Below are 24,254 nucleotides of genomic sequence, written 5' to 3'. Positions count from 1 at the left end.
GTCTGGAGCATGGGTGGGGGCAACTGGGAGAGGCTGACACCTGGCCCGGGCTTCCACCTGCCAGCCGCCGGGCCCCTCCTTAAGCCTCTGACCCCAGCCCCGCTTGGCCGAAGCTGGGAGCGTTCCTCAGGGCCCACGTCCCAGCCTGTCAGGCAGTTTCTGGGGCTGTGGCTGGGAGGATCGGTCCTCACCATCTGTGCAGGAGGGAGACAAGACGCGGCGGCTACAAGCTAAGTGGGGTGGCTGCACCCACAGAGGGAGAAGCGTGGAGGGTGGGGAAGACGAGGTTCTGGTCAACCAAGCCCGGTCCGAGGCACGGGCAGGCTGCAGCGCCCCAGAGAAGGGGCAGACGAGGAGGGAAGGCAGGTTTGAACAAAGAGAGCTTGGAAATCGGTCGATAACCCACTCCATTCCCCTCCCCATCCGCCAGCCTGAGGTTCCCCTTGACAATGGCTTAGAACGAAAGCTGTGGTTTCTCTGGTTCTTCCTCTGCCCCACCCCCCAATCAAGGCGCAGAGCTTCTCCAGCCACACAGATGGGGCCGGGGGGAAGGGGGCAGGGTGCGCTTACTCCCCAGCTGAGGAGTTGAACCCCAGCCCCTTCTCCTACTTGCAGGGAACACGTGGGCCCGGAGCGGGCCAACGGGGAAGTAACACCGAGCAGAATGTGGCCAGGGCAGTGACCAGAGGCTGTAGGGTGAAAGGTCCCTCTGTGGGGAGGGTGGGAAGGGGGCCGAGAGGGACCTAGGCCTCCAGAACCCCGTAGTTAGGATGAAAGGGGAATGCCAACCTGACTTGAGCCAACAGGAAGCGGGGAAGCCAGGGAGTCAATAAGGTCAACCCTCTGTCTCTCACACCTCACACCAGCCCAGGGCTGGTGAGAAGATGCGAGGGAGACACTGGCAAGAGGGGTCCCAGGCCATGTGGTTTGGAGCCACAACCCCAGACCCCCCCCATCCCACAGCAGGAAAAGTGGGAAAGAAGGCCAGGGTGGCAATGGAGCACCAGGCAGGTCTGGAGTGAAAGCGTCGTTTTATTAAACGAGGGCTCCGGGCTACTCGAGCTTAGCTCCCCCAGCAGCAGTCCCCACCCAAGGCCTCACGGGGACCAACGCTCACCCGGCCTTAGGTGGAAAAAGGCCCCACATGTCCCCTTGCCCGTGGGCTAGCCCTCCCAGCTCCTGAGTTTCAGGGCCAGGCTCAGTCCAGTCATGGCACTGGGCTGCCACAGTGGCCAGTGATGCAGTTCAGGTTCAGAGATTCTGGGGATGCCAGGCCCGGGGTGGGGGTGACCGGTAAGGACCAACTTCTGCGGGCGGCCCTGAAAGGCCGGAGCCCGCGATCACAGATGGCCGAACAGTCGGGGTGGGGGAACGGGCTACTCCGCGTCGGTAGATTTGAAATGCTCGTCATCCACGGTGGAATAGATGTGACCCTCGTTGCTGAGGAAATCCACCGCCTGCCTGGTGGGTGGGAGGGAAGGGAGGGAGATAGGGTCATGGCCAAGCCCGGCTGGCAGGGGAAGTGGGGGTGCAATGGATGGAGGACCCAGCCCTCTGTCCCTGCCCCTCACAGCCCTGTGACCACCTCCTCTGTCTCCACAGCTCTGAGGTGGCGGCGGTGGCAGGGTCAATCTCAGTTCAGGCCCTTCGTGCCATCAGAGCCAATAATGTGGTGACCACAAAGTGGAGGATGGGGTGACTGGCGGGGTGGGGGCAGGATGGTGCGGCCACCTGACATCCCCTTCTGTCCAGGAAAGGGGGAATGAGCGGGGAGGGGCCCAGGAGTCCCAGAGCAGCCAAGGGGATGATCGCACAGAGTTGGAGCCAGGGGAAAATGCTGGAACCTCAATCTTTCTCCTCAACCCAGCAGCACTGCCCCAGGAGACCAGGGCAGGACCAGGTCGAGATCAGGGTGGGACCAGGACGGGATCAACACGGCCAGGTCACGGGCAGACCTATCCCAGCTAGGGGTGGGCCCAGGTCAGACCTCCCCACCCGAGCCAAGGGCTGAGGCTGCACCATCAGGGCGTGCGGATACCTCTCCTGACTCTTTGGTCAACTGGGACTGCTTAAGGGGAAGCCTCAGCCCAGTCCCTTCCAGACTGATCAGACACTGGACTCCCATATCCAAAGTACCCACCGCAGCATGCCTACCCCCAGTTTAAGTACCGCCCTGAGGAGGAACCCTCGGCCACCCTGCCCCTCCCCTACAGCTACTTTTAACTCCTGGCCCAGGCTGGGCCTGCCAGAACCTGGCAGAGCTGAGACTGCTGGGGCACCCCAGACCACATGGCCCAGCCCCACCCAGGACCAAGTGAGATAGGGGAGGCCGTCGGGCCACTGGACCGGTGGGGTGACTCGGACACTCACTTGATGACTGATGCGTTCAGGCTCGGTAGCTGAGACCTGAGTTCCTGGAAGCTGAGCCCCTCCGGTTTGGGGTAGGCTTTGATCAGATTCAGCACCTTGGAGCGAAGCAGAGTCTCAGCTGGCCAGCCGGGGCCCGCAGCGACCAACCGGGCACCGAGCTGGGCACGGGAGGGGGCGGGATCTTACCTGGCTCTGGTGCAGGGTGAGCCCGTTGGTCGGCCCGCTGGCGCTCCCGCCCAGGCTCCCCACATCGCCCATCCCCGAGGCACCGACGGAGTTGCCCGTGATGAGCTGAACGGCAGTAAGAACAGAGGGCTACCATCAGCGGGTGGCCGGATGGACAGACAGCTAAGATGGCTGGGGGCGCAGCCAGGACCACCTATGTCGGCCTGGGTCATCGGCTGGGGCTTGGAAGAGGGAGAGGAGGAGAGGCCCGGTACCCCGCATCCCCATCACTCGGCCCAGGGCCGGGAGCCGGGCGCAGGTGGAAGGACGGGAAGGTCGTGGACCGGCAGGATCCCACCACCCCAGCAGGCCGCTCCCGACGGGGGAAGCCCTGGGCCCGCTGACGAGGTTCTCACCGGGCCGCTGGACTTGTTGAGCGTTAGGTGGGCGTTGACGGTTTCCAGGATGTGAGTGGTGAGCTCGTTCATGTCCTCCAGAGGGATGATCTTGAACGCCACCAAGCTCTTTCTGTTCTGTGCCAACCGAGGCCAGGTGCCAGTGAGACACACCCGAGGCTTGAGCCCATCCCTCCACCTGCTGCACCGGCGCCACAGCCACAGAGAGGAGCCCAGTAACACCACCCCCACTAAGGGTGGGAGGAGGGGGTGTCTGCCCCTTCCCCCGGGAGGAGAGTTTCCAAACCCTGCCCTCCCAGCCCAGAGAAGTGTAAGTGGACTCCTGCTTCAGCACAGCCCGTATGACCATAAGGTCACAGGGGAAAGCCCCACCGCTCCCAGATAGCCCCCAGGGCCCCGACCTCCCTGACAGCCCTGGCCCCATTACCTGGAAGGAGCGGAGGTGACCAGCCACCTTGACATATGTTTCTGGGGGGATGACGATATTCTCGCTGCTGATCTCCTAAGGGAAGGGAGAGTAGGCGTCGAGTGTGAAAGGGGATACCGGGAAGCAGCCCACTGCCTTGCCCAGAGAGGCGAGCCAGAGGGCGGTTGCGTTGCAGCCCCCCTCTAGACTGCAAACTCGTTGTGGGCATGGAATGGGTCTGTTTACTGTTCCTCTGTACTCTCCCAAGTGCTTAGTACAGTGCTCTGCATACGAAAAGCACTCAATAAATAGGACTGAGTGAATGACAGGACTCCTGGAAGCCCCTCAGCTGAAACCCAGAGGCTTTGGGACCCCAAACCTCATACAAGCACTCCAGCTCTTTCAGAACTGTCCCCCAGGATCCCATCCTTGCCCTAACTCCACTCACCCCCTTCCCCCCGTCATGGGGGGGTGCTCTGCACACAGTAAGCGCTCAGTAAATACGATTGATGATGATTGATGATAGGGGGACGTTAAGGGGGTGAGCAAGGACAACGGCCTCCAAATGGGCCACCCGAACAGCCAGGTAGAACTGAGGCACAATGAAGTGACTTGCCCAAGGTCATACAGCAAGCATCTGGCAGAGCCGGGATTAGAACCCAGGTCCCCTGACTCCTGAGCCCATGCTCTTTCCACTAGGCCACGCTGCTTCTCCCACTCAGGCTCCTCATGTCGCCCATCCCCTGAGCAACAAGGAGGAGAGACAGCTACCGTTGGCAGCTGGGGCCAAGAGGCGAGAATGGGGGAGGTAAGTGCCCGGGAGCGCCAGTTGTGTGGGCAAGGTTGTTCCAGCCTATGCCAGCCAGCAGGGCACCCCAGGAAAGGGATCTGTTCCGAGAATTATTGACCCAGAAGGTCTGGACCTTCCAGGTGGTGGGGAACAGACAGACAGAGAAGGGTCCTGGCCTCCTTCTGGACTGGAGCCGGAATCAGAGAGGTTCCCCTCTCTCTCTCCCGGCTGGACAGCCTGCAGCCCGGGCCACAGGTGGGCTCCCAAGCCCCCCACGGGCCCCGGCTCAAACCATCCAACAGCGGTCATTCTCCAACCCCCCCTCACCCTCCGCCCCAGAGCTCACGTCCGTGTCCACCCACTGCCGGACGTCCATGGGGGCAGCGGTCATGTCATCCACCTTGTACACGATGTTGGTCGGGGCTTTCTCTGCGTGCCGAATGACTCCCACGATGGTGACCTGGGCCGGACGGAGAAGGCACAGATGACAGGTGCGAGTGTGGGCCGATACCCATGTCACCCGTGTGGTGCGGTCCAGTCACGCCATGCTGCCCCGAGCCCACCACCTCCTCTCCTACCTGGGAAATCTCAATGTTCCCGATCCTGAACATTTCTTCGACCTGGCTGGCGGCCAGCAGCTGGGAAACGGTGCACGGCACGATGTGCTGGGTTCGGGATCGCTGGAAGGATGGATCACCTGTGACTACCTTCACCTACTGCACTGGGGTACTCCTCACTCTCGGCTTCAAGGCTGTCCATCACCTCGCCCCCTTCTACCTCCCCTCCCTTCTCTCGTTCTCCAGCCCAGCCCAAACACTCCGCTCCTCTGCAGCTAACTTCCTCATTGTGCCTCGTTCTCACCTGTCCCGCCATCGACCCCTGAACCACATCCTTCCCCTGGCCCGGAATGCCCTCCCTCCACACATCCCCCAAACTAGCTCCCTTCCTCCGTTCAAAGCCCTACTGAGAGCTCACCTCCTCCAGGAGGCCTTCCCACACTGAGCCCCCCTTTTCCTCTCCTCCTCCCCATTCCCCCCTCTGCTCTACCTCCTTCCCCTCCCCACAGCACTTGTATATATTTGTACAGATTTATTACTCTATTTCACTTGTACATATTTATTACTCTATTAATGATGCGACCATAGCTATGATTCTATTTATTCTGATGGTATCAATAATAATAATAACGGCATTTGTTAAGCGCTTACTATGTGCAAAGCACTGTTCTATGCGCTGGCATTGTGATGCCTGTCTACTTGTTTCGTTTTGTTGTCTGTCTCCCTCTTCTAGATTTTGAGCCCGTAGTTGGGTAGGGACCGTCTCTAAATGTAGCTGATTGTACTTCCCAAGTGCTTAGTACAGTAAGCGCTCAATAAATATGAATGAATGAATGACTAGCCCTCATTTCCTCTACCTGTCCTTCCTTCTACGTAAGGCACTGTGCACTTGGATCCATATTCATTCATTCAATCATATTTATTGAGCGTTTACTGTGTGCAGAGCACTGTACTAAGCGCTTGGAAAGTACTATTCAGCAATAGAGACAATCCCTACCCAACAACGGGCTCACAGTCTAGATCACTAATCATCATCGCTAATTCATTCATTCAATCATATTTATTGGGCGCTTACTGTGTGCAGATCACTGCACTAAGTGCTTGGGAAGTACAAGTCGGCAACATATACTATGTGCAGAGCACTGAACTAAGCATTTAGGAGACTACAGCACTTATGTTGCCAATTTGTACTTCCCAAGCGCTTAGTACAGTGCTCTGCACATAGTAAGCGCTCAATAAATACGATTGATGATGATGATATAGAGACGGTCCCTACCCAACAACGGGCTCACAGTCTAGAAGGGGGAGACAGACAACAAAACATGTGGCCAGGTGTCAAGTCATCAGAATAAATAGAAATAAAGCTAGGGGAAGCAGCGTGGCTCAGTGGAAAAAGCGCAGGCTTTGGAGTCAGAGGACAGGGGTTCAAATCCAGGCTCCGCCAATTGTCAGCTGTGTGACTTTGGGCAAGTCACTTCACTTCTCTGGGCCTCAGTTACCTCATCTGTAAAATGGGGATGAAGACTGTGAGCCCCCTGCGGGACAACCTGATCACCTTGTCACCTCCCCAGCGCTTAGAACAGTGCTTTGCACATAGTAAGCGCTTAATAAATGTCACTATAAAAAAATAATTGTCAGCTGTGTGACTTTGGGCAAGTCACTTAACTTCTCTGTGTCTGTTACCTCATCTGTGAAATGGGGATTAAGACTGTGAGCCCCCTGTGGGACAACCTGATCACCTTGTAAGCTCCCCAGCGCTTAGAACAGTGCTTTGCACATAGTAAGCACCTAATGCCATCATTATTATTATTATTATTATTAAGAAAATAAAGAGAATAGTAAATATGTACAAGTAAAATAGAGTAATAAATCTGTACAAGCATATATACAGGTGCTGTGGGGCAGGGAAGGAGGTAGGGCAGGGGGGATGGGGAGGAGAGGAAAAAGGGGGCTCAGTCTGGGAAGGCCCAGATGGTATTTGTACCCCTGATAGCTGATTGGTATTAACAGATATTTGGTATTGATATCTGATATCAATCACACCCTTGATTGATCTGTTCCCTCTGAGCACTAATTATTCATAATATCCTAAGCTCCACAGCAGTCATGTACATATCCTTACACTCACCACCACCCCCGTCCGTAACATTTCATGTGTTTCTCCCCCTCTAGACTGCAAGCTCGTTGTGGGTAGGAATCGTATGTACCAACTCTACCGTGCTCTCCCGAGCGTTTAGCGCAACACTCTGTAAACAGTAAGCGCTCGATAAATACAGTGGATTGAGCGCTACTACTTACTGATTTCTTCTCGAACTGGGAGGCGGAAGGGGAGCCAAATCCGCCCGGGGACTGGGTGTAGCTGCCCCCCGCGAAGGAGCTACCGCCATAGTTGCTCTCAAACCCTCCTGCAAACAAGACAGTTAGGGACCGTTGGCATCAGTTCCACCTCCCCCGCCGCGCTCCTCCCGCCCCGCCTTCCATCAATCGTATGTTTTGAGCGCCTACTGTGTGCAGAGCTCTGTGCTAAGCGCTTGGCAGATTACAACGTAACAGAGCCGCAAAGTAGCAGCGTGGCTTAGTGGAAAGAGCACGGGCTTGGGAGTCAGAGGTCAATCAATCAATCAATCGTATTTATTGAGCGCTTACTGTGTACAGAGCACTGTACTAAGCGCTTGGGAAGTACAAGTCGGCAACACATACAGTCAATCAAACAATCGTATTTATTGAACGCTTACTGTGTGCAGAGCACTGTACTAAGCGCCTGGGAAGTCCAAGTCGGCAACACATAGAGACCGTCCCTACCCAACAGCGGGCTCACAGTCTAGAAGGGGGAGACAGAGAACAAAACCAAACATACTGACAAAATAAAATAAATAGAATAGATAGGTACAAGTAAAATAAATAGAGTAATAAATATGTACAAGCACATATACAGGTGCTGTGGGGAAGGGAAGGAGGTAAGATGGGGGGATGGACAGTGGGACGAGGGGGAGAGGAAGGAAGTGGCTCAGTCTGGGAAGGCCTCAATCAATCAATCGTATTTACTGAGCGCTTACTGTGTGCAGAGCACTGTAATAAGCGCTTGGGAAAGTACAAGTCGGCAACATACAGAGACAGTCCCTACCCAACAGTGGGCTCACAGTCTAGAAGGGGGAGACGGAGAACAAAACCAAACATACTAACAAAATAAAATAAATAGAATAGATACAAGATAAATAGAGTAATAAACCTGTACAAACATATATACAGGTGCTGTGGGGAAGGGAAGGAGGTAAGATGGGGGGATGGAGAGGGGGACGAGGGGGAGAGGAAGGAAGGGGCTCAGTCTGGGAAGGCCTCCTGGAGGAGGTGAGCTCTCAGGAGGGCTTTGAATGGAGGAACAAACATCATCATCATTATTATTAGTATTAATCAATCAATCAATCGTATTTATTGAGCGCTCACTGTGTGCAGAGCACTGGACTAGGCGCTTGGGAAGTACAAGTTGGCAACATATAGAGACAGTCCCGGTCACAGGAAGCCTCGCCCGCCCTCCCGCCGCCCCAGTCTCACCGTGGCTGTTCCACATGGTGGCGGAGGGAGGGAGGGAGGGAGGGAGGGAGAAAGAAACGGGTACCGGGGGTCCGCTCCGATGGCAACCGACGAAGCCCAAGCTCTGCGCTCCGTCCTCCAGGGCCGTCCCCGAGCGCGCCGCAAACAGCAGCCCGCGAACGTCAGCCCCAATCAGCTGTCAGGGCCGCCCGCCTCCGCCAATCAGCGCTCCCGATCCGCTGGCGGCGGCCAATCCCCTCCGTTCATGTAGCGGCGCGTGCGCTCCCTTTACGCCCGCCGCCATCTTTACTGCGGGTTCGGGCAGTCGCGTAGCGGGGAGCCGAGGAACCCGGATGAACCGCGCTAGAAAACCGCCCCCAAGCGGCGGCGGCGGCGGTCGGGCCTTGACGTCATCCCCCGCTCGGCGCATGCGTGGTGGCCGCCGCGAAGGGGCCGCTCCAGAGCGGGTGCGCTAGGGGGCGGCGTGTGCAGCCAAATAATAATAATAAAGATGGCATTTATTAATCAATCAATCAATCAGTCAATCGTATTTATTGAGCGCTTACTGTGTGCATTGATTGATTGATTGATTGGTAGTAAGCGCTTAATATTTTATTTTACTTTGTTAGTATGTTTGGTTTTGTTCTCCGTCTCCCCCCTTGTAGACTGTGAGCCCACTGTTGGGTAGGGACTGTCTCTATACGTTGCCGACTTGTACTTCCCAAGCGCTTAGTCGATCGAATGGACTGTTTCCTTACCGTATACATCATTATCAACAACACTGGGATTTACTGAGCATTTACTGTGTGCGGGGAATTGTACTAAGCCCTTGGGAAAGCACAGTACAACAGAATTGGTAGTCTCATCTGTGAAATGGGTATGGAGACAGTGAGCCCCGCGTGGGACAGGGACTGTGCCCAACCCGATTTGTTTGTATCTGCCCCAGCGCTTAGTATAGTGCCTGGCACATAGTAAGCGCTTAACAAATACCATAATTGTTCCCTGCCCACAACAAGTTTACAGGCTAGAGTTGGGAGACAGACATTAATATAAACAAATGATAATTTACACAGAGTACCGTACTAGTGATTTTTTTATTGTATTTGCTAAGCATTTACTATGTGGCAGATACTGTTCTAAGTGCTGGGATAGATAGAAGCTAATCAAGTTGGACACAGTCCCTGTCCCACTTGGGGCTCACAGTCCTAAATGCCATTTCACAGATTAAGTGAAATCTCCCCCCCCTCCCCCTCTCCTTCTCCCCACCTTACCTCCTTCCCCTCCCCACAGCACCTGTATATATGTATATATGTTTGTACGTATTTATTACTCTCTTTATTTTATTTGTACATATTTATTCTATTCATTTTATTTTGTTAATATGTTTTGTTTTGTTCTCTGTCTCCCCCTTCTAGACTGTGAGCCCACTGTTGGGTAGGGACTGTTTCAACTATTACTATTACTACTATTACTCTATTTATTTACTTATTTATTTATTTTACTTGTACATATCTATTCTATTTATTTTATTTTGTTAGTATGCTTGGTTTTGTTCTCTGTCTCCCCCTTTTAGACTGTGAGCCCACTGTTGGGTAGGGACTGTCTCTATATGTTGCCAACTTGTACTTCCCAAGCGCTTAGTACAGTGCTCTGCACACAGTAAGCGCTCAATAAATACGATTGATGATGATGATGATTAGTACAGTGCTCTGCACACAGTAAGCGCCCAATAAATACGATTGAATGAATGAATGAAGTAAATGAGGCACAGAAAAGTTAAGTGACTTGCCCAAGGTCAAATGGCAGAGTTAGGATTAGAATCCAGGTCCTTCTGATTTCCAGACCCACGCTGCTGTATCCACTAGGCCATGGTGCTTCCCCATCAATCAGGGAAGGCCTCACGGAAGAGGTGTGATTTCCAAAGAGGAGAGTCAGAGAAGCTGCATGGCTTAGTGGAAAGAACACAGGCTTGGGAGTCAGGGGTCCTGGGTTCTAACCCGGATTTGCCCCTTGTCAGCTGTGTGACAAGGCTTTACCCCCTTGTCATCATCATCATCATGTCGTATTTATTGAGCGCTTACTGTGTGCACAGCACTGTACTAAGCGCTTGGGAAGTACAAATTGGCAACATCTAGAGACAGTCCCTACCCAACAGTGGGCTCACAGTCTAAAAGGGGGAGACAGAGAACAAAACCAAACATACTAACAAAATAAAATAAATAGACTAGATAGGTACAAGTAAAATAAATAAATAAATAGAGTAATAAATATGTACAAACATATATACATATATACAGGGCCCCATCCCCCATCTGCCTGACTGGTAAATTGCCAAGTCAATCGAGCAAAAATAAAGGTAGGTGATTAGACTAGCAGAGAGCACACAGGTCTGGTTCTGGCTTCTGGTCCCACTTCTGCCCCTGATCTGCTGTGTGACCTTGGGCCAGTTACTTAACTTCTCCGGACCGCCCTTCCTCCTCTGTAAAATGGGGCTAATGACACTCGCCTCCATCTCTCATGAGTGAGGACAAATCAATCAATGCTATTTATAGAGCGCTTACTGTGGGCAGAACACTTTACTATGCACTTGGGACAGGCTCCCTGCCCACAACCTTAAAGTCTAGAGGGAAATTAGGTAAATGACATGAAGGAGCTTTAGAAAAATAACTGCACAACCCATTAACAATAATAATAACAATGGTATTTGTTAAGCACTGTAGACAGTGTTGAGGTAAAATACAAGATAAGCAGATGGGTCACATCCCCTGCCCCCTATGTGACTCACGGAGGGAGAACAGGTCGAGGGGTTATAGATCTAGCTGCCCTTTGTACCCCCCCCCCCACCGAGGGGCTTCTGACACTGAAGTTCAACGGTAGAAGTGTTTTGCTGTTCCTGCCTATTGTAGGCAAGTGCTAAATAACATTAATGACTAACATTTATTAAACATACAAAGTTCATGGCTGACTAGAAGGGGAGATACTTTGGTCTTTCCGTTGTTTCAGTCAACGTGAGAAGGTGTGCCTCTCAGGATCCTAGCGTTTCTGGCCAGCCCTCGCTCCCCATCTTCCCCAGCCCTAGGCCCCCCAGTTTGCCCGCTGTTGGGTAGGGACTGTCTCTATGTGTTGCCGACTTCTACTTCCCAAGCGCTTAGTACAGTGCTTTGCACACAGTAAGCGCTCAATAAATACGATTGATTGATTGATTGATTGATTCACCAGGCAGGGGCCGCGGCATAACTTGCTCCCCCAACTTCTCTGTCCCGCTCAGCACAGGGGAGACACCCCTGCTACCAGGGCCCTGGGAATTCCCTCGGCTTCATCGGCCTTCCAGGGTTGTTTTTTTTTTTTGTTGGGTGGGGAGACAGGGCAGGGGGATTAGATTGAGGATTCAGAGCAAAGGGCAACCAGGACGCTGGGGCCCCCTGGACCTTCCCGCCATCTCCATGCTGCCGGCTCTATCTATTTCCTGGAGTCCAATCGGTGCACCCTTTGTCGGGAAGAGGCAGAACAACCCCTGGGCAGGAGAGGGGCAGGGCAGAGAAATGGGCAGGGCAGGGGCAGGGGCAGATTTGGTAGTCCCACCTCTCTGGGTGCAGGCGGCGATTGGCCTGTTCCTGGAAGGCCCCAGGCATAAACGTGGAGGGAGGAGACACCGTTCTCTGCTCCTGGCTCCCGTCAGACTACCCAGGAATGCTGAAGAGCAGCTGCAGTGGGGGGAGGCTTGGCGGGGCGAGTCATGGATCTCCCGACCTTTCTGCTTTGGCTACTCGCCAGTGGGGCCTCCGGGGCCAGTCCAGGTAGGCCGGCGTCTGGCCAGGGTGGCTTCCCGCTGCCCCCGTGGCCCCCTGCGGCCCCGTGACCGATGGCGGGGCCGCTGCTAGCTGGGGGACCCCCTGTGTGGGGGCAGGGGGGAAGAGGGAGGAAGGCTTGGGAGATGAGGATTCCAGTCTTACTGGGAAATGGGAACGCGGTTCAGTTTCTCACTGCAAGGCCAGAGGAGGAAGCCGCCATCCTGCAGGCCGGGAGGCGCTCGGGGCTCCCGACCTCGGCACATTGTCGGTGAATCGGAGTACTTCGGGAAGGCGGACTGCAACGCAGGGTGGAAACACAGCCCTCTGCCCCGTGGTCCAATCAATCAATCGTATTTATTGAGCGCTTACTGTGTGCAGAGCACTGTACTAAGCGCTTGGGTTGTACAACCTGGCAACATATAGAGACAGTCCCTACCCAACAGTGGGTCCAGGCTCGAGGGCCTAGCCCCTCGCCTCAGGCCCCAGCCTCCAGCCCCCAGGCTTAATACCCAGCACCTGGACACCCGGCCGGGCTCCCGGCCCAGTCCTGCTGCAGCCTGTTCACAGCACGAGAAACAACGTGGCTTAGAGGAAAGAACGCAGGCTTGGGAGTCAGAGGTCGTGGGTTCTAATCCCGGCTCCGCCACTTGTCAGCTGTGTGACTTCGGGCAACTCCCTTCAATCAATCAATCGTATTTATTGAGCGCTTACTGTGTGCAGAGCACTGTACTAAGCGCTTGGGAAGTCCAAGTTGGCAACATATAGAGACGGTCCCTACCCAACAGTGGGCTCACAGTCTAGAAAGGGGAGACTTAACTTCCCTATGCCTCAGTTACCTCATCTGTAAAACGGGGATTAAGGCTGTGAGACCCAGGTGGGACAACCTGATTACCTTGTATCTACTCTAGCGCTTAGAATACTGCCTGGCACATAGAAAGCGCTTAACAAATACCATCGTCATCATCATAATAATAAGCAGGGAGCAGTTCCTAGGTGGAGTCCATAATATTTCCACATCTCCGGGGCCCGCAGGTCCACAGGCCCGTTCCTCCCCAGCACCTCACCTCCCTCCCCAGTGGCAGCGCGACCTGGGGAAGGGGCTGAGGCGGGGTCAGGGCAGGAGCTCTGGGGCAGACAAGAGGGGATGGGGACCCGGGGGCATCTTAGGGCAAAGTCAATTCGACCAATGGCCGCTGCCAAACCCAAAATAATAAGCACTTTCCCTGATGGATTTAACTCTTGGGGCTGCTAAAGAGAGGGGGTTAGAGTGTGAGGAGCAGGGAGAGCCAGAAGAGGAAGGGGAAGCTAGAGAAGGCAGGAGAGACACCTTGATTCTCCCAGAGCACGGCAGGGCCCCAGCTCGTGTAGGAAGAGGCCAAGGGGAAGTTAGGAACGGAAACCGAAAACACTTCTCATTGTTTCTCTTTGAGATGGGCTTTCTTAGAAACCACGGGCCCCACAGCTGCCCCACCTTCAGACCCCGCAGCTGTCCTACCTTCAGGCCCTTGCAGGCCAGCAGCTGCAACATCCCCAGCTGAATTTGTCACCTTTCTGGCCAGGAAGAGGGCAAGCACTGTGGGAACCTCAGACCCCATTGGGGTTACCCCAACCCCACCTGTGTGTTCCCAAGCCCTGCTCCGGCAGACCCTCAGTAAACACAGATAATAATAATAATAATGATGGCATTAGTGAAGCGCTTACTATGTGCACAGCACTGTTCTAAGCGCTGGGGGGGAATACAAGGTGATCAAGTTGTCCCACGGGGGGCTCACAGTCTTAAACCCCATTTTACAGATGAGGTAATCACAAGGACTCTGAAGAGAGAGCGGGCACCTATTATGGGCAGAGCCTGGTGTCCACACTGGGCACTTGCTGTGGGCAGATTGTGGGGCACCGACCTTGTAGCTCTGAATGTTCAACTGAGGCCAGACACTGGGCTGGTGGAGAAAAACAGACAAAAGACAGTTATCGCCTAAGACAGGAAGGACAAAATTATCAGTTATACTGTTGATGCCCATCTACTTTTTTTGTTTTGTTGTCTGTCTCCCCCCTTCTAGACTGTGAGTCCGTTGTTGGATAGGGATTGTCTCTATCTGTTGCTGAACTGCACTTTCCAAGCTCTTAGTACAGTGCTCTGCACTCAGTAAGCGCTCAATAAATACGATTGAATGAATGAATGAATGAAAAGGGCAGCAGCAGGTGTGAGGAATACAGACATTCATGACAACTGACTGGTTGGGGTTGGGTTGACGCTAAGCGAGGGGTTGGAAGTTAACCAAGTTAAACCAGAGAAGCAGCGTGGCTCAGTGGAAAACAGCACGGGCTTTGGACTCAGAGGTCATGGGTTCAAATCCCGGCTCTGGCACTTGTCAGCTGTGTGACTTTGGGCAAGTCATTTAACTCCTCTGTGCCTCAGTTCCCTCATCTGTAAAATGGGCATGAAGACTGTGAGTCCCACGTGGGACAACCTGATCACCTTGTAACCTCCCCAGCGCTTAGAACAGCGCTCGGCACATAGTAAGCGCTTAATAAATGCCATCGTTATTATTATTATTAACTTAGGAACGCGTCCCAGAGGAGGTGATATTTCAGAAGGGTTTTGTAGATAGGGAGAGCTGGGGATCTGGTGGATTTGGGAAGGGAGGGAGTTTCAGGCAGGGGAAACAGTATGAGTGAGGGAATGGAGGTGGGAAAATGGAGAGAGGGACAGAAGTTTGGGAGGGAGAGCAGTCAATAAATAACCTTGGACCCTCCCACCTCACCTACTACAACCCAGCCTGCACACTTTGCTCCTCTAATTCTAACTTTCTCACTGTAACTCCATCTCGCCTATTTTGCTGCCGACCTCTTGCCCACATCCTGCCTCTGTCCTGTAACGCCCTCCTTCTTCATATCCTACAGGCAATTACTTTCCCCACCTTAAAGGCCCTACTGAAGGCAAATCTCCACCAAGAGACCTTCCCTAAGTCCTCATTTCCTCTTCTCCCACTCCCTTTTCTGTCACCCCTGAGTTACTCTCTTTGGTCACCCTCCATTCCAGCTCCACAGCACTCATGTCCATATCTGTAATAGTATTTATTGATTTAATGTCTGCCTTCCCCTCTAGACTGTAAGCTCGTTGTGGGCAGGGAATGTGTCTGTTATATTATTCTAGTGTAAGCTCCCAAGTGCTTCATTCAGTGCTCTAAGCACTCAATAAATACTACTGACTGACTGACAGAGTGTGAGCTGTGGAGCAGGTGAGGAGAGCCAATATGTAAAATGGAGGGAATTAGCCTCGATGCCCCTGGTCAGAAGTTCTGTTTGATGCGGAGGGAGGTGGGCAACTTCAATGGAGGTTTTTGGGGAAGGGGGAGACGGGTACAGGGTGATGTTTTGGAAAGATGAGCCAGATGGTAGCATGGAGTACAGACTGGTAGGGGGAGGGGGCTTGTTGCACTACGATCAGAGCCTGGGTTGTGGGGAAGGGGTGGACCCGGGAGATGTGGAAGAAGACTGAACTCCTTGTCTTCCCTCCCAAACCTTGCCCTCTCCCTGACTTTCCCATCTCTGTTGACGGCACTACCATCCTTCCCGTCTCACAAGCCCGCAACCTTGGTGTCATCCTCGACTCCGCTCTCTCATTCACCCCTCACATCCAAGCCGTCACCAAAACCCGCCGGTCTCAGCTCCACAACATTGCCAAGATCCGCCCTTTCCTCTCCATCCCAACCGCTACCCTGCTCATTCAAGCTCTCATCCTATCCCATCTGGACTACTGCATCAGCCTTCTCTCTGATCTCCCATCCTCGTGTCTCTCTCCACTTCAATCCATACTTCATGCTGCTGTCTGGATTATCTTTGTCCAGAAACGCTCTGGGCATGTTACTCCCCTCCTCAAAAATCTCCAGTGGCTACCAATCAATCTGCGCATCAGGCAGAAACTCCTCACCCTGGGTTTCAAGGCTCTCCATCACCTCGCCCCCTCCTACCTCACCTCCCTTCTCTCCTTCTACAGCCCAGTCTGCACCCTCCGTTCCTCCACCGCTGACCTCCTCACTGTACCTCGCTCTCGCCTGTCCCGCCATCGACCCCCGGCCCACGTCATCCCCCGGGCCTAGAGTGCCCTCCCTCTGCCCATCCGCCAAGCTAGCTCTCTTCCTCCCTTCAAGGCCCCGCTGAGAGCTCACCTCCTCCAGGAGGCCTTCCCAGACTGAGCCCCTTCCTTCCTCTCCCCCTCGTCCCCCTCTCCATCCCCCCCATCTTACCTCCTTCCCTTCCCCACAGCACCTGTATATATGTATATATGTTTGTACATATTTTTTTTTACTCTATTTATTTTATTTGTACATATCTATTCTATTTATTTTATTTTGTTAGTATGTTTGGTTTTGTTCTCTGTCTCCCCCTTTTAGACTGTGAGCCCACTGTTGGGTAGGGACTGTCTCTATATGTTGCCAATTTGTACTTCCCAAGCGCTTAGTACAGTGCTCTGCACATAGTAAGCGCTCAATAAATACGATTGATGATGATGATGATGATGATCTGGCAGTAGATCGCACTCGAGAGCTGAAAGGCAGAGAGGAACTGAGAGTAACACCTGAAGCCGCAGGCTCCTGGGATGGTGGTGACGGAGGATGGTGGAAGTGGCGATGGAGCTGGACAGTTGGGAGGAGGGAAGTGAGCATCTGGCCTTCCTTACCCCTTGGGCCACGGGGAGCGGCACCAGGAGCGGCAGGACCGTACTGTCGGGCGCTTACAGCTCCAACCCGGAGGTCTGGGACCAAGCCTGAGCCCACTGACCTGAGAGCTGGGGGTGTGGGGGCATCCAACACCCTGGCCTCCTGCCACTGAGCTGCCTCCTGCCCTGAGCCTAATTGGTTGAGCCCAGCCTGATGCCCTGGGTTCCTCCCCAAGTGACACATCCCGGACCCTGCGTTGGGTGGGGGGAAGGAGGGGTGGGCGGGTCAATTCCTGACAGGCAACGGTTATGTCATGGCCAGGTCGGTTCTGGCACATCTCTGACTTGCACCTGGACCCGGACTACCAAGTCTCCCAGGACCCACTCCAGGTGTGCCCGTCTGCGGGCTCCCAGCCGGTCCCCAACGCGGGCAAGTGGGGGAACTACCTGTGCGATGCCCCCTGGGCCCTGCTCAACTCCTCCATCCACGCCATGCGGGACATCCTGCCCCAGCCGGACTTCATCCTCTGGACGGGGTGAGCCACCGGGGACACGGCCCGGAGACCCTCCCGGAAAGACGGGTGCTGACTAAATTGTGCAGGCTCAGTGGGGGAGGGTGGGCGGACAGGGAGCCTGGCTGGAGGGGAGCCGACTGTCCTGAAACAAAAGTGTCAGCCTCTAGCCTCCAGCCCCCGGGGCCTTGGCCCTGTCTCATTGATGGCAGGATCTGGCACCCAGCTCTTCCCAAAATTGCATCCGATCAAAACCCCCAAATCATTAATTGAGGGAATGAGATAGGGGACCGCCCCCCGTCCCCAAAGGACCTTCTGGCTCTGGATCCAACTGGGGCCCGGGCCGCAGGTCTCTGGGAGCCGGGTTTGGGGATCGGCAGGAACCACGGTAGCGGATCCAAACGCTGGGGAGTGGGTGGCTCCTGGGTCCCTCATCATCATCATCATCATCAATCGTATTTATTGAGCGCTTACTATGTGCAGAGCACTGTACGTCCCTGGAGGGCTAGGCCCACGAGGGAGAAAGCTAGGGCTGACCAGAAGCCCTAACTGAGCCGGACCCTCGAGGACCGGGCCGGGACTCTCCTGGTCGCTCCAGTGAAGCTCTGGCACCTGTTCCATCTGGGAAACGAGGGCTGGGAAGAGCCGCTCCATGATGGCAGGTTGGGGGCAGTTAGGCAGTGGAGTAGTGGGGCAGTGGGTCACCTGCCCTCCCGCCCCTACTCCGGCCAGCCCCCTCACTCTGCGCCTTTTGCCCCCCTCCCTGGTCCCCGCTGGATCTGTGGTGGTACAGCGATGACACCCCTCACGTTCCTGACGAGAAACTGGGGGAAGAAGCCGTGCTGAAGATAGTGGAAAACTTAACCAATCTCATCCGGGAGGTATTTCCAGGTACAGCCTGGGGCCGGGGGCCGGGGGAGAAGGGGGGACCCAACTCTGGCCGGTGCGACCCTAGTTGCCCCTTTTCGAGCCCCCGGCGGGACGGACAGGGAAGCAGGCTATGCTGCTGCCAGGGTTGTCCACGCTTGGCTAGGCAGAGTGGGGCGGTCTCGGTTTGACAGTGGTGGAATCTGTTAAATGTTTACTACGTGTCAAGCACTGTACTAAGCCCTGGGGTGGTTGCAAGATAATTAGGTCGGGCAAAATCCGTGTCCCACATCGGGCTCAGCCTTCTGGGAAGGAGGACAGGTATGGGGATTAAGACTGTGAGCCCCACGTGGGACAACTTAATCACCTTGTATCCTCCCCAGCGCTTAGAACAGTGCTTTGCACATAGTAAGGGCTTAACAAATGCCATCATCATCATCATCATCATCGAATCCCCATTTTACAGATGAGGAAAGAGGCACAGATGGTTCTGGCCGTTTTCGGCTGCCTGTCCAGATTTTGGAGGGAGGGAGTAGAAACAATATGCTCCCCCAGGCCAGAGATGATGGTCAGGCTGCTCATCCACCCTCCCGCCAAACGGTCAATCTCTTGTCCGTCCTCCCACCTCATGAGGGAAAAGCAGGAATGATGATTCTTACCTCAGGGGAGGGAGAAAACGAGGCCTAGAGCACATGGCATTGATTCAGCAGCCTGGCACAGTGGATAGAGCCTGCGCCTGGGAGTCAGAAGGTCAGGGATTCTAAACCTGGCTCCCTCACTTGTCTGCTGGGTGACCTCAGGCAAGTCACTTCACTTCTCTGGGCCTCAGTTACCTCATCTTTAAAATGGGGAATAAGACTGTGAGCCCTGTGCGGGACAGGGACTGTGTCCAATCTGACTTGCTTGTAGCCACTCCAGCTCTTAGTACAGTGCCTGACGCAGAGCAAGTGCTTAAAAATACCATAATTATTATTCAAGACCCCACAGGGGGTGTTGCAGAGCTGACTCTTGAATCACAATAATGGCATTTGTTAAGAGCTTACTATGTGCAAAGCACTGTTCTAAGCGCTGGGGGGGAATCCAGGTCCTCTGATCGCCTCCCCACAAAGCCCACCCACCCACTCCGAGAAACTGACAACCCTCCTTGCCACCACTTCCCCCGTTTCCTCCCCAGTCCCCCGGGGCCAGAGGTCAAACCCAGAAGTGGGTTAACTGTACCCCGGGCTTGGTACCGTACTCCTGCTACCCAGGCTGTAGCCCTTTCTGTGTCCACCAGAAAGTAGCGGGCAGCAGCCAGATCTGCCACCCGGGGTGGCACCTTAAAGGTCCTGGTAGGGCTCAGCAGCGAGGAGGGAACTCAATGGAGCAGGTTGGTGTCCCAATCCAGGGTCTCGCCCTCTCCGTACTGCCACCTCCTGCTGATCACCCACCCTCTCTCGGATTCTTCCGCAGGGACCAAGGTCTACCCAGCTATGGGAAACCACGACTTCCACCCAAAGAACCAGTTGCCCGCGGGCCCGAGCCGCATCTACGACCGTGTGGCCGACCTGTGGCAGCCATGGCTGCTGAATGAATCCATCCCTTCATTCAGAGCCGGTACCAGACAGACAGGGGCAATGTGGGGGCACCTCCCCTCGCTGGTCCTGAGAGAGGAACGGGGGCAAATCACCTCACCTGCCATGCAAGCATGCGTACACGGCCACACACCTGTGGCATGGGGAAACTGAGGCTGGCCGATGCTCTGGGATGTGTTCTGAGAGGAGAGCCTCACCCCCAGGGCATCTGAGCACAAGCCCCCACGGTCGGCATGGAGGCCCAGTGCCCGACAGGCCCCCTGCCATAGCAGACAGCCCTCCAATGGCTCTGCCCAGCACTGCCCTTCCGCTGCTTTGAAATGGGCAGGACTCGTTCTGGTAGTAGTGGGCAAGAAAGGAGGCAGGGTGGTTTGGGGCAGGGGGTGATGGAGGCAAGGCAGGAGGGCGGGCTCAGCTTTGGAGGGTCGGGAGCCAGGGCCAGGCAGAAGTAAGCGAGGGGCGAGTTGTGGAGGAGGAGATGGAGGGGGCGGGCAAGGGGCGAGGAGGGGGTCCGTAGGGGCAGGAGCAGAGGATGCGAGCTGAGTGGCCTGCAGCCCGGGAGAGGGCATAACTGGGAACTGGGAAAGGACAGACTATTGACCTGAGTCCTTTGTCCTCCAAGGCCCCGCGCCAGAGTGAGGGGGCAGGAGGGTGAGGGCTGGGACTCATAGCTGCACACTCCAGAGGTGGGTGCGTGTGAGCATGTGCCACCCCGCGCCCCTCAGGTGCGTTCTACTCCGAGCGGCTGACTGGGCCGGGAGCCGCGGGGCGGATGGTGGTCCTCAACACCAACCTGTACTACAACAAGAACCAGCAGACGGAGGGTCTGGGGGATCCGGGGGACCAGTTCCGGTGGCTGGACGAGTTGCTGACCAACGCGTCGCGCCGCGGGGAGAAGGTAAACTGCCGCCTCTTTTCCCGGTGGCGGAAGAAAGTACCCCCCGGCGGTGGGTAGAGGCGGGAGAGGGGGATGGGGAGGTGGCACAGTCTCAGGGAAGTCTCCACCCTCCCCATCTCAACCCCCACAGGTGTTCATTGCCGGTCACGTCCCCCCCGGTTACTTTGAGAAGAAGCGGAGCCAGGCCTGGTTCCGGGAGCCCTTCAGCCAGCGCTACGTGGAACTGGTCCGGAAGCACCACGGTGTCATCGCCGGCCAGTTCTTTGGCCACCACCACACCGACAGCTTCCGGATGTTTTACGACCTTGAAGGTACCCTCCTCTGGTGCTCCGGCCCCACCGCCGGACATTCCCTCGGCCGGCTCCCCGCCTGGTCCTCCTCCTTAACCCCGGGCTTCTGGGAGGAGGGGGCAGCGGGGGCAGCCCGGCTCTCGATGGGAACTCTGAGGCTATCTGCCCGTGGTCAGGCCACGGGGCCGGGCAGCAGGGTGCCCTCCTGCTCAGCCTGGGCCGGGAGCTTCCCCGGGGGACCCGAGAGCCCTCTGCTTCCCTGCAGGTCCGGCTCTCCGAGATGTGGGGTAGCCACGAGTGCCCCCCCAAATCTCCTCCCCTCCCCACGATGATGCTGGCCCCCAGTGGTGCAGCTGCTGGCCTAGGTGACCCCTGGGGCTGGCAGGTCCAGCCAACATTAATAATGGTGTTTGATGCGCATCTTTTTTTCTGAACCTTATGAAAAGCCCCCTCTCACCCTCCTCCGTGTCCCCTCCACCCCTGAAAGCCTTCTCCCCCGCCAGGCTTGAGGGGAGGGATTTTCATACGTTGGGATGGTCTCCGCGGGCAGGGGTCCCTATCGGCGTGATGTTTCTGACGCCTGGAGTCACTCCCTGGAAAACCACGCTGCCGGGCGTGGATAACGGTGCCAACAATCCCGCGATCCGTGTGTGGGAATACGACCGTGCCACCCTGCAGCTGCAGGTAATGGGGAGTCCCGCTTCCCCGAGGGTCCCCTGCCACGCGTCTTCGGGCCGCCGCTCCCCTATGCGCTGGGCCGGGGGGGAGGGGGACGTCCCCGGGTGACCCCACCGGCCTCCGGCACGTGGGGCCGGGAAGGAGCGGCACCCAGCTGGGGCCCACTGACCACTCGGCCTTCCTCCCCCGCCATCCCCCAGGACACAGTGACCTACTACTTCAACCTGACGCAGTCGGCCGCGGGGTCGCCGCCACGGTGGGAGGAGGAGTACCGTCTGACGCGGGCCTACCGGGTGCGGGACGCCTCTCCGCCCTCCATGCAGACCGTGCTCGAGCGGATCACCGACGACGACCAGCACCTGCAGTGCTACTACAGGTTCAACTCGGTCAGCTACGCTATGACGCCCTGCGACGCCGGCTGCCGCGTTGACCACATCTGTGCCATCCGCGAGGTGGACCCTGCCCGCTACGAGGACTGCGTGGGGGTGGCCGGCGCGGCCTTCTCCCCGCCGGACTGGGCCCTGCTTCCCCTAGCCCTCCTGGTCAGCCTGCTGGTCTGAGCCCCGGCACCACCCTGGCCGCTCCACACCGACGGGCTACGGGTAGGCGAGACTGAAGGGCAGGGACCCGGGGTGCCAGGGAAGTCCTCGGGATGGGACGCCCCTCAATAAACAGATGAGGAAAACGGGTAGGTAGAGTCGGTTTGACGTGTAATAACAATGATGATGGTATTTGCCAACTTGTTGCCAAATGGTATATGTTGCCAATTTGTACTTCCCAAGCGCTTAGTACAGTGCTCTGTACACAGTAAGCGCTCAATAAATATGATTGATTGATTTGCCAACAATGATGATGGTATTTGCCAACTTGTTGCCAAATGGTATATGTTGCCAACTTGTACTTCCCAAGCGCTTAGTACAGTGCTCTGCACACAGTAAGCGCTCAATAAATATGATTGATTGATTGATTTGCCAACAATGATGATGGTATTTGCCAACTTGTTGCCAAATGGTATATGTTGCCAACTTGTACTTCCCAAGCGCTTAGTACAGTGCTCTGCACACAGTAAGTGCTCAATAAATATGATTGATTGATTGATTTGCCAATGATTGGCCAAGCACTTACTATGTGTGTGGTGCTGGGGGGGGGGAATACAAGGTCCCCTTGCCCCCTTTTAGACTGTGAGCCCACTGTTGGGTAGGGACTGTCTCTATATGTTGCCAATTTGTACTTCCCAAGCGCTTAGTACAGTGCTCTGCACATAGCAAGCGCTCAATAAATACGATTGATGATGATACAAAGTGATTAGGTTGTCCCACGTGGGGCTCACAGTCTTAATCCCCATTTTCCAGATGAGGTCACTGAGGCCCAGAGAAGTGAAGTGACTTGCCCAAAGTCACACAGCAGACAAGCGGCGGAGTCGGGATTGGAACCCATGACCTCTGACTCCCAAGCCCGTACTCTTTCCACTGAGCTACGCTGCCTCCTTGTATCTACCCCAGTGCTCTTGGCACATAGTAAGCGCTTAACAAATACCACAATCATTATTGTTTTTAAAATGAGACTGAGGCGGATCCTACCCAGCCCACTGGGCTTCGAGTCCTCCTGGGGCAGACCCAGCCCAAGCGCTTTCGGCGAGTCCTGAACAGGACTCTTTTTGACTGTGAGCCCACTGTTGGGTAGGGACTGTCTCTATAGGCTGCCAATTTGTACTTCCCAAGCGCTTAGTACAGTGCTCTGCACATAGTAAGCGCCCAATAAATACGATTGATGAGGAAGCCAAGAGGGAGCCCACTGCAGGCCCATCACCCTTCCCCCTCCCCACTTTGGCTGCATGCACAACCCCTCTCCCCTTCTTAGTGGATAGCGCACGTGCCTGGGGGTCAGAAGGTCATGGGTTCAAATCCCACTCTGCCACCTGTCAGCTGGGTGACCTTGGGCAAGTCACTTCACCTCTCTGGGCCTCAGTTCCCTCATCTGGAAAATGGGGATTCATTCATTCATTCACTCAATCGTATTTATTGAGCGCTTACTGTGTGCAGAGCACTGGACTAAGCGCTTGGGAAGTACAAGTTGGCAACATATAGAGACAGTCAATCAATCAACCAATCGCATTTATCATCATCATCATTAATCGTATTTATTGAGTGCTTACTGTGTGCAGAGCACTGTACTAAGCGCTTGGGAAGTCCAAGTTGGCAACATATAGAGACAGTCCCTACCCAACAGCGGGCTCACAGTCTAGAAGGGGGAGCTTGTTTACCTTGTGGGTTCCCCAGCGCTTAGTACAGTGCCTAGCACAAAGTAAGGGCTTAATACCACAATTATAATTGTTATTAGTATTATTACTACTACTATTATTATTATTATTACTGAGAGAAGCAGCGTGGCTCAGTGGAAAGAGAACGGGCTTTGGAGCCAGAGGTCACGGGTTCAAATCCCGGCTCCGCCGCTTGTCAGCTGGGTGACCTTGGGCAAGTCACCTCACTTCTCTGGGCCTCAGTTCCCTCATCTGGGAAATGGGGATTGAGACCGTGAGCCCCCCGTGGGACAGGGACTGTGTCCAGCCCGTTTAGGTCGCGTGAACCCCAGCGCTCAGCACAGTGCCTGGCACACAGGAAGGGCTTAAGAAACCCCGTAATTACTCTAGTTCCGGCCCCGCTGTCCCCAGAAGATGGCACGGAGGCGTCGCTCCCGGCCCCGCCCCCTTGGCCCTCTCCTTCCGCTCGTCCCGCTCTCGCCAGCACGT

At 55.3% G+C, this 24,254-nt stretch overlaps 2 protein-coding genes across 2 annotated transcripts; one reads left to right on the top strand and one right to left on the bottom strand.

Moving 5' to 3' along the window:
• Positions 1–1,014: 1,014 nt before the first annotated feature.
• Positions 1,015–8,322, bottom strand: RPA2 (replication protein A2). Its single transcript, XM_038758059.1, has 9 exons — positions 8,257–8,322; positions 7,003–7,109; positions 4,726–4,827; positions 4,494–4,607; positions 3,379–3,453; positions 2,952–3,068; positions 2,557–2,661; positions 2,371–2,465; positions 1,015–1,461 (listed from the first exon to the last, which is right to left on the bottom strand). The coding sequence occupies exons 1-9, from the start codon at positions 8,270–8,272 to the stop codon at positions 1,377–1,379; spliced, it is 816 nt and encodes a 271-aa protein (XP_038613987.1). The 5' UTR covers positions 8,273–8,322; the 3' UTR covers positions 1,015–1,376.
• A 3,591-nt stretch (positions 8,323–11,913) lies between these two features.
• Positions 11,914–22,194, top strand: SMPDL3B (sphingomyelin phosphodiesterase acid like 3B). Its single transcript, XM_038757980.1, has 8 exons — positions 11,914–12,032; positions 17,009–17,222; positions 17,992–18,089; positions 19,518–19,661; positions 20,365–20,537; positions 20,668–20,848; positions 21,378–21,511; positions 21,706–22,194. The coding sequence occupies exons 1-8, from the start codon at positions 11,972–11,974 to the stop codon at positions 22,063–22,065; spliced, it is 1,365 nt and encodes a 454-aa protein (XP_038613908.1). The 5' UTR covers positions 11,914–11,971; the 3' UTR covers positions 22,066–22,194.
• Positions 22,195–24,254: the final 2,060 nt, after the last annotated feature.

The sequence above is a fragment of the Tachyglossus aculeatus genome, chromosome 16 (genome assembly GCF_015852505.1).
Source record: "Tachyglossus aculeatus isolate mTacAcu1 chromosome 16, mTacAcu1.pri, whole genome shotgun sequence".
NCBI lineage: Eukaryota > Metazoa > Chordata > Mammalia > Monotremata > Tachyglossidae > Tachyglossus > Tachyglossus aculeatus.
Note: the sequence above shows the minus strand (reverse complement) of the source record. Positions and strands in the feature narration are given on the sequence as shown.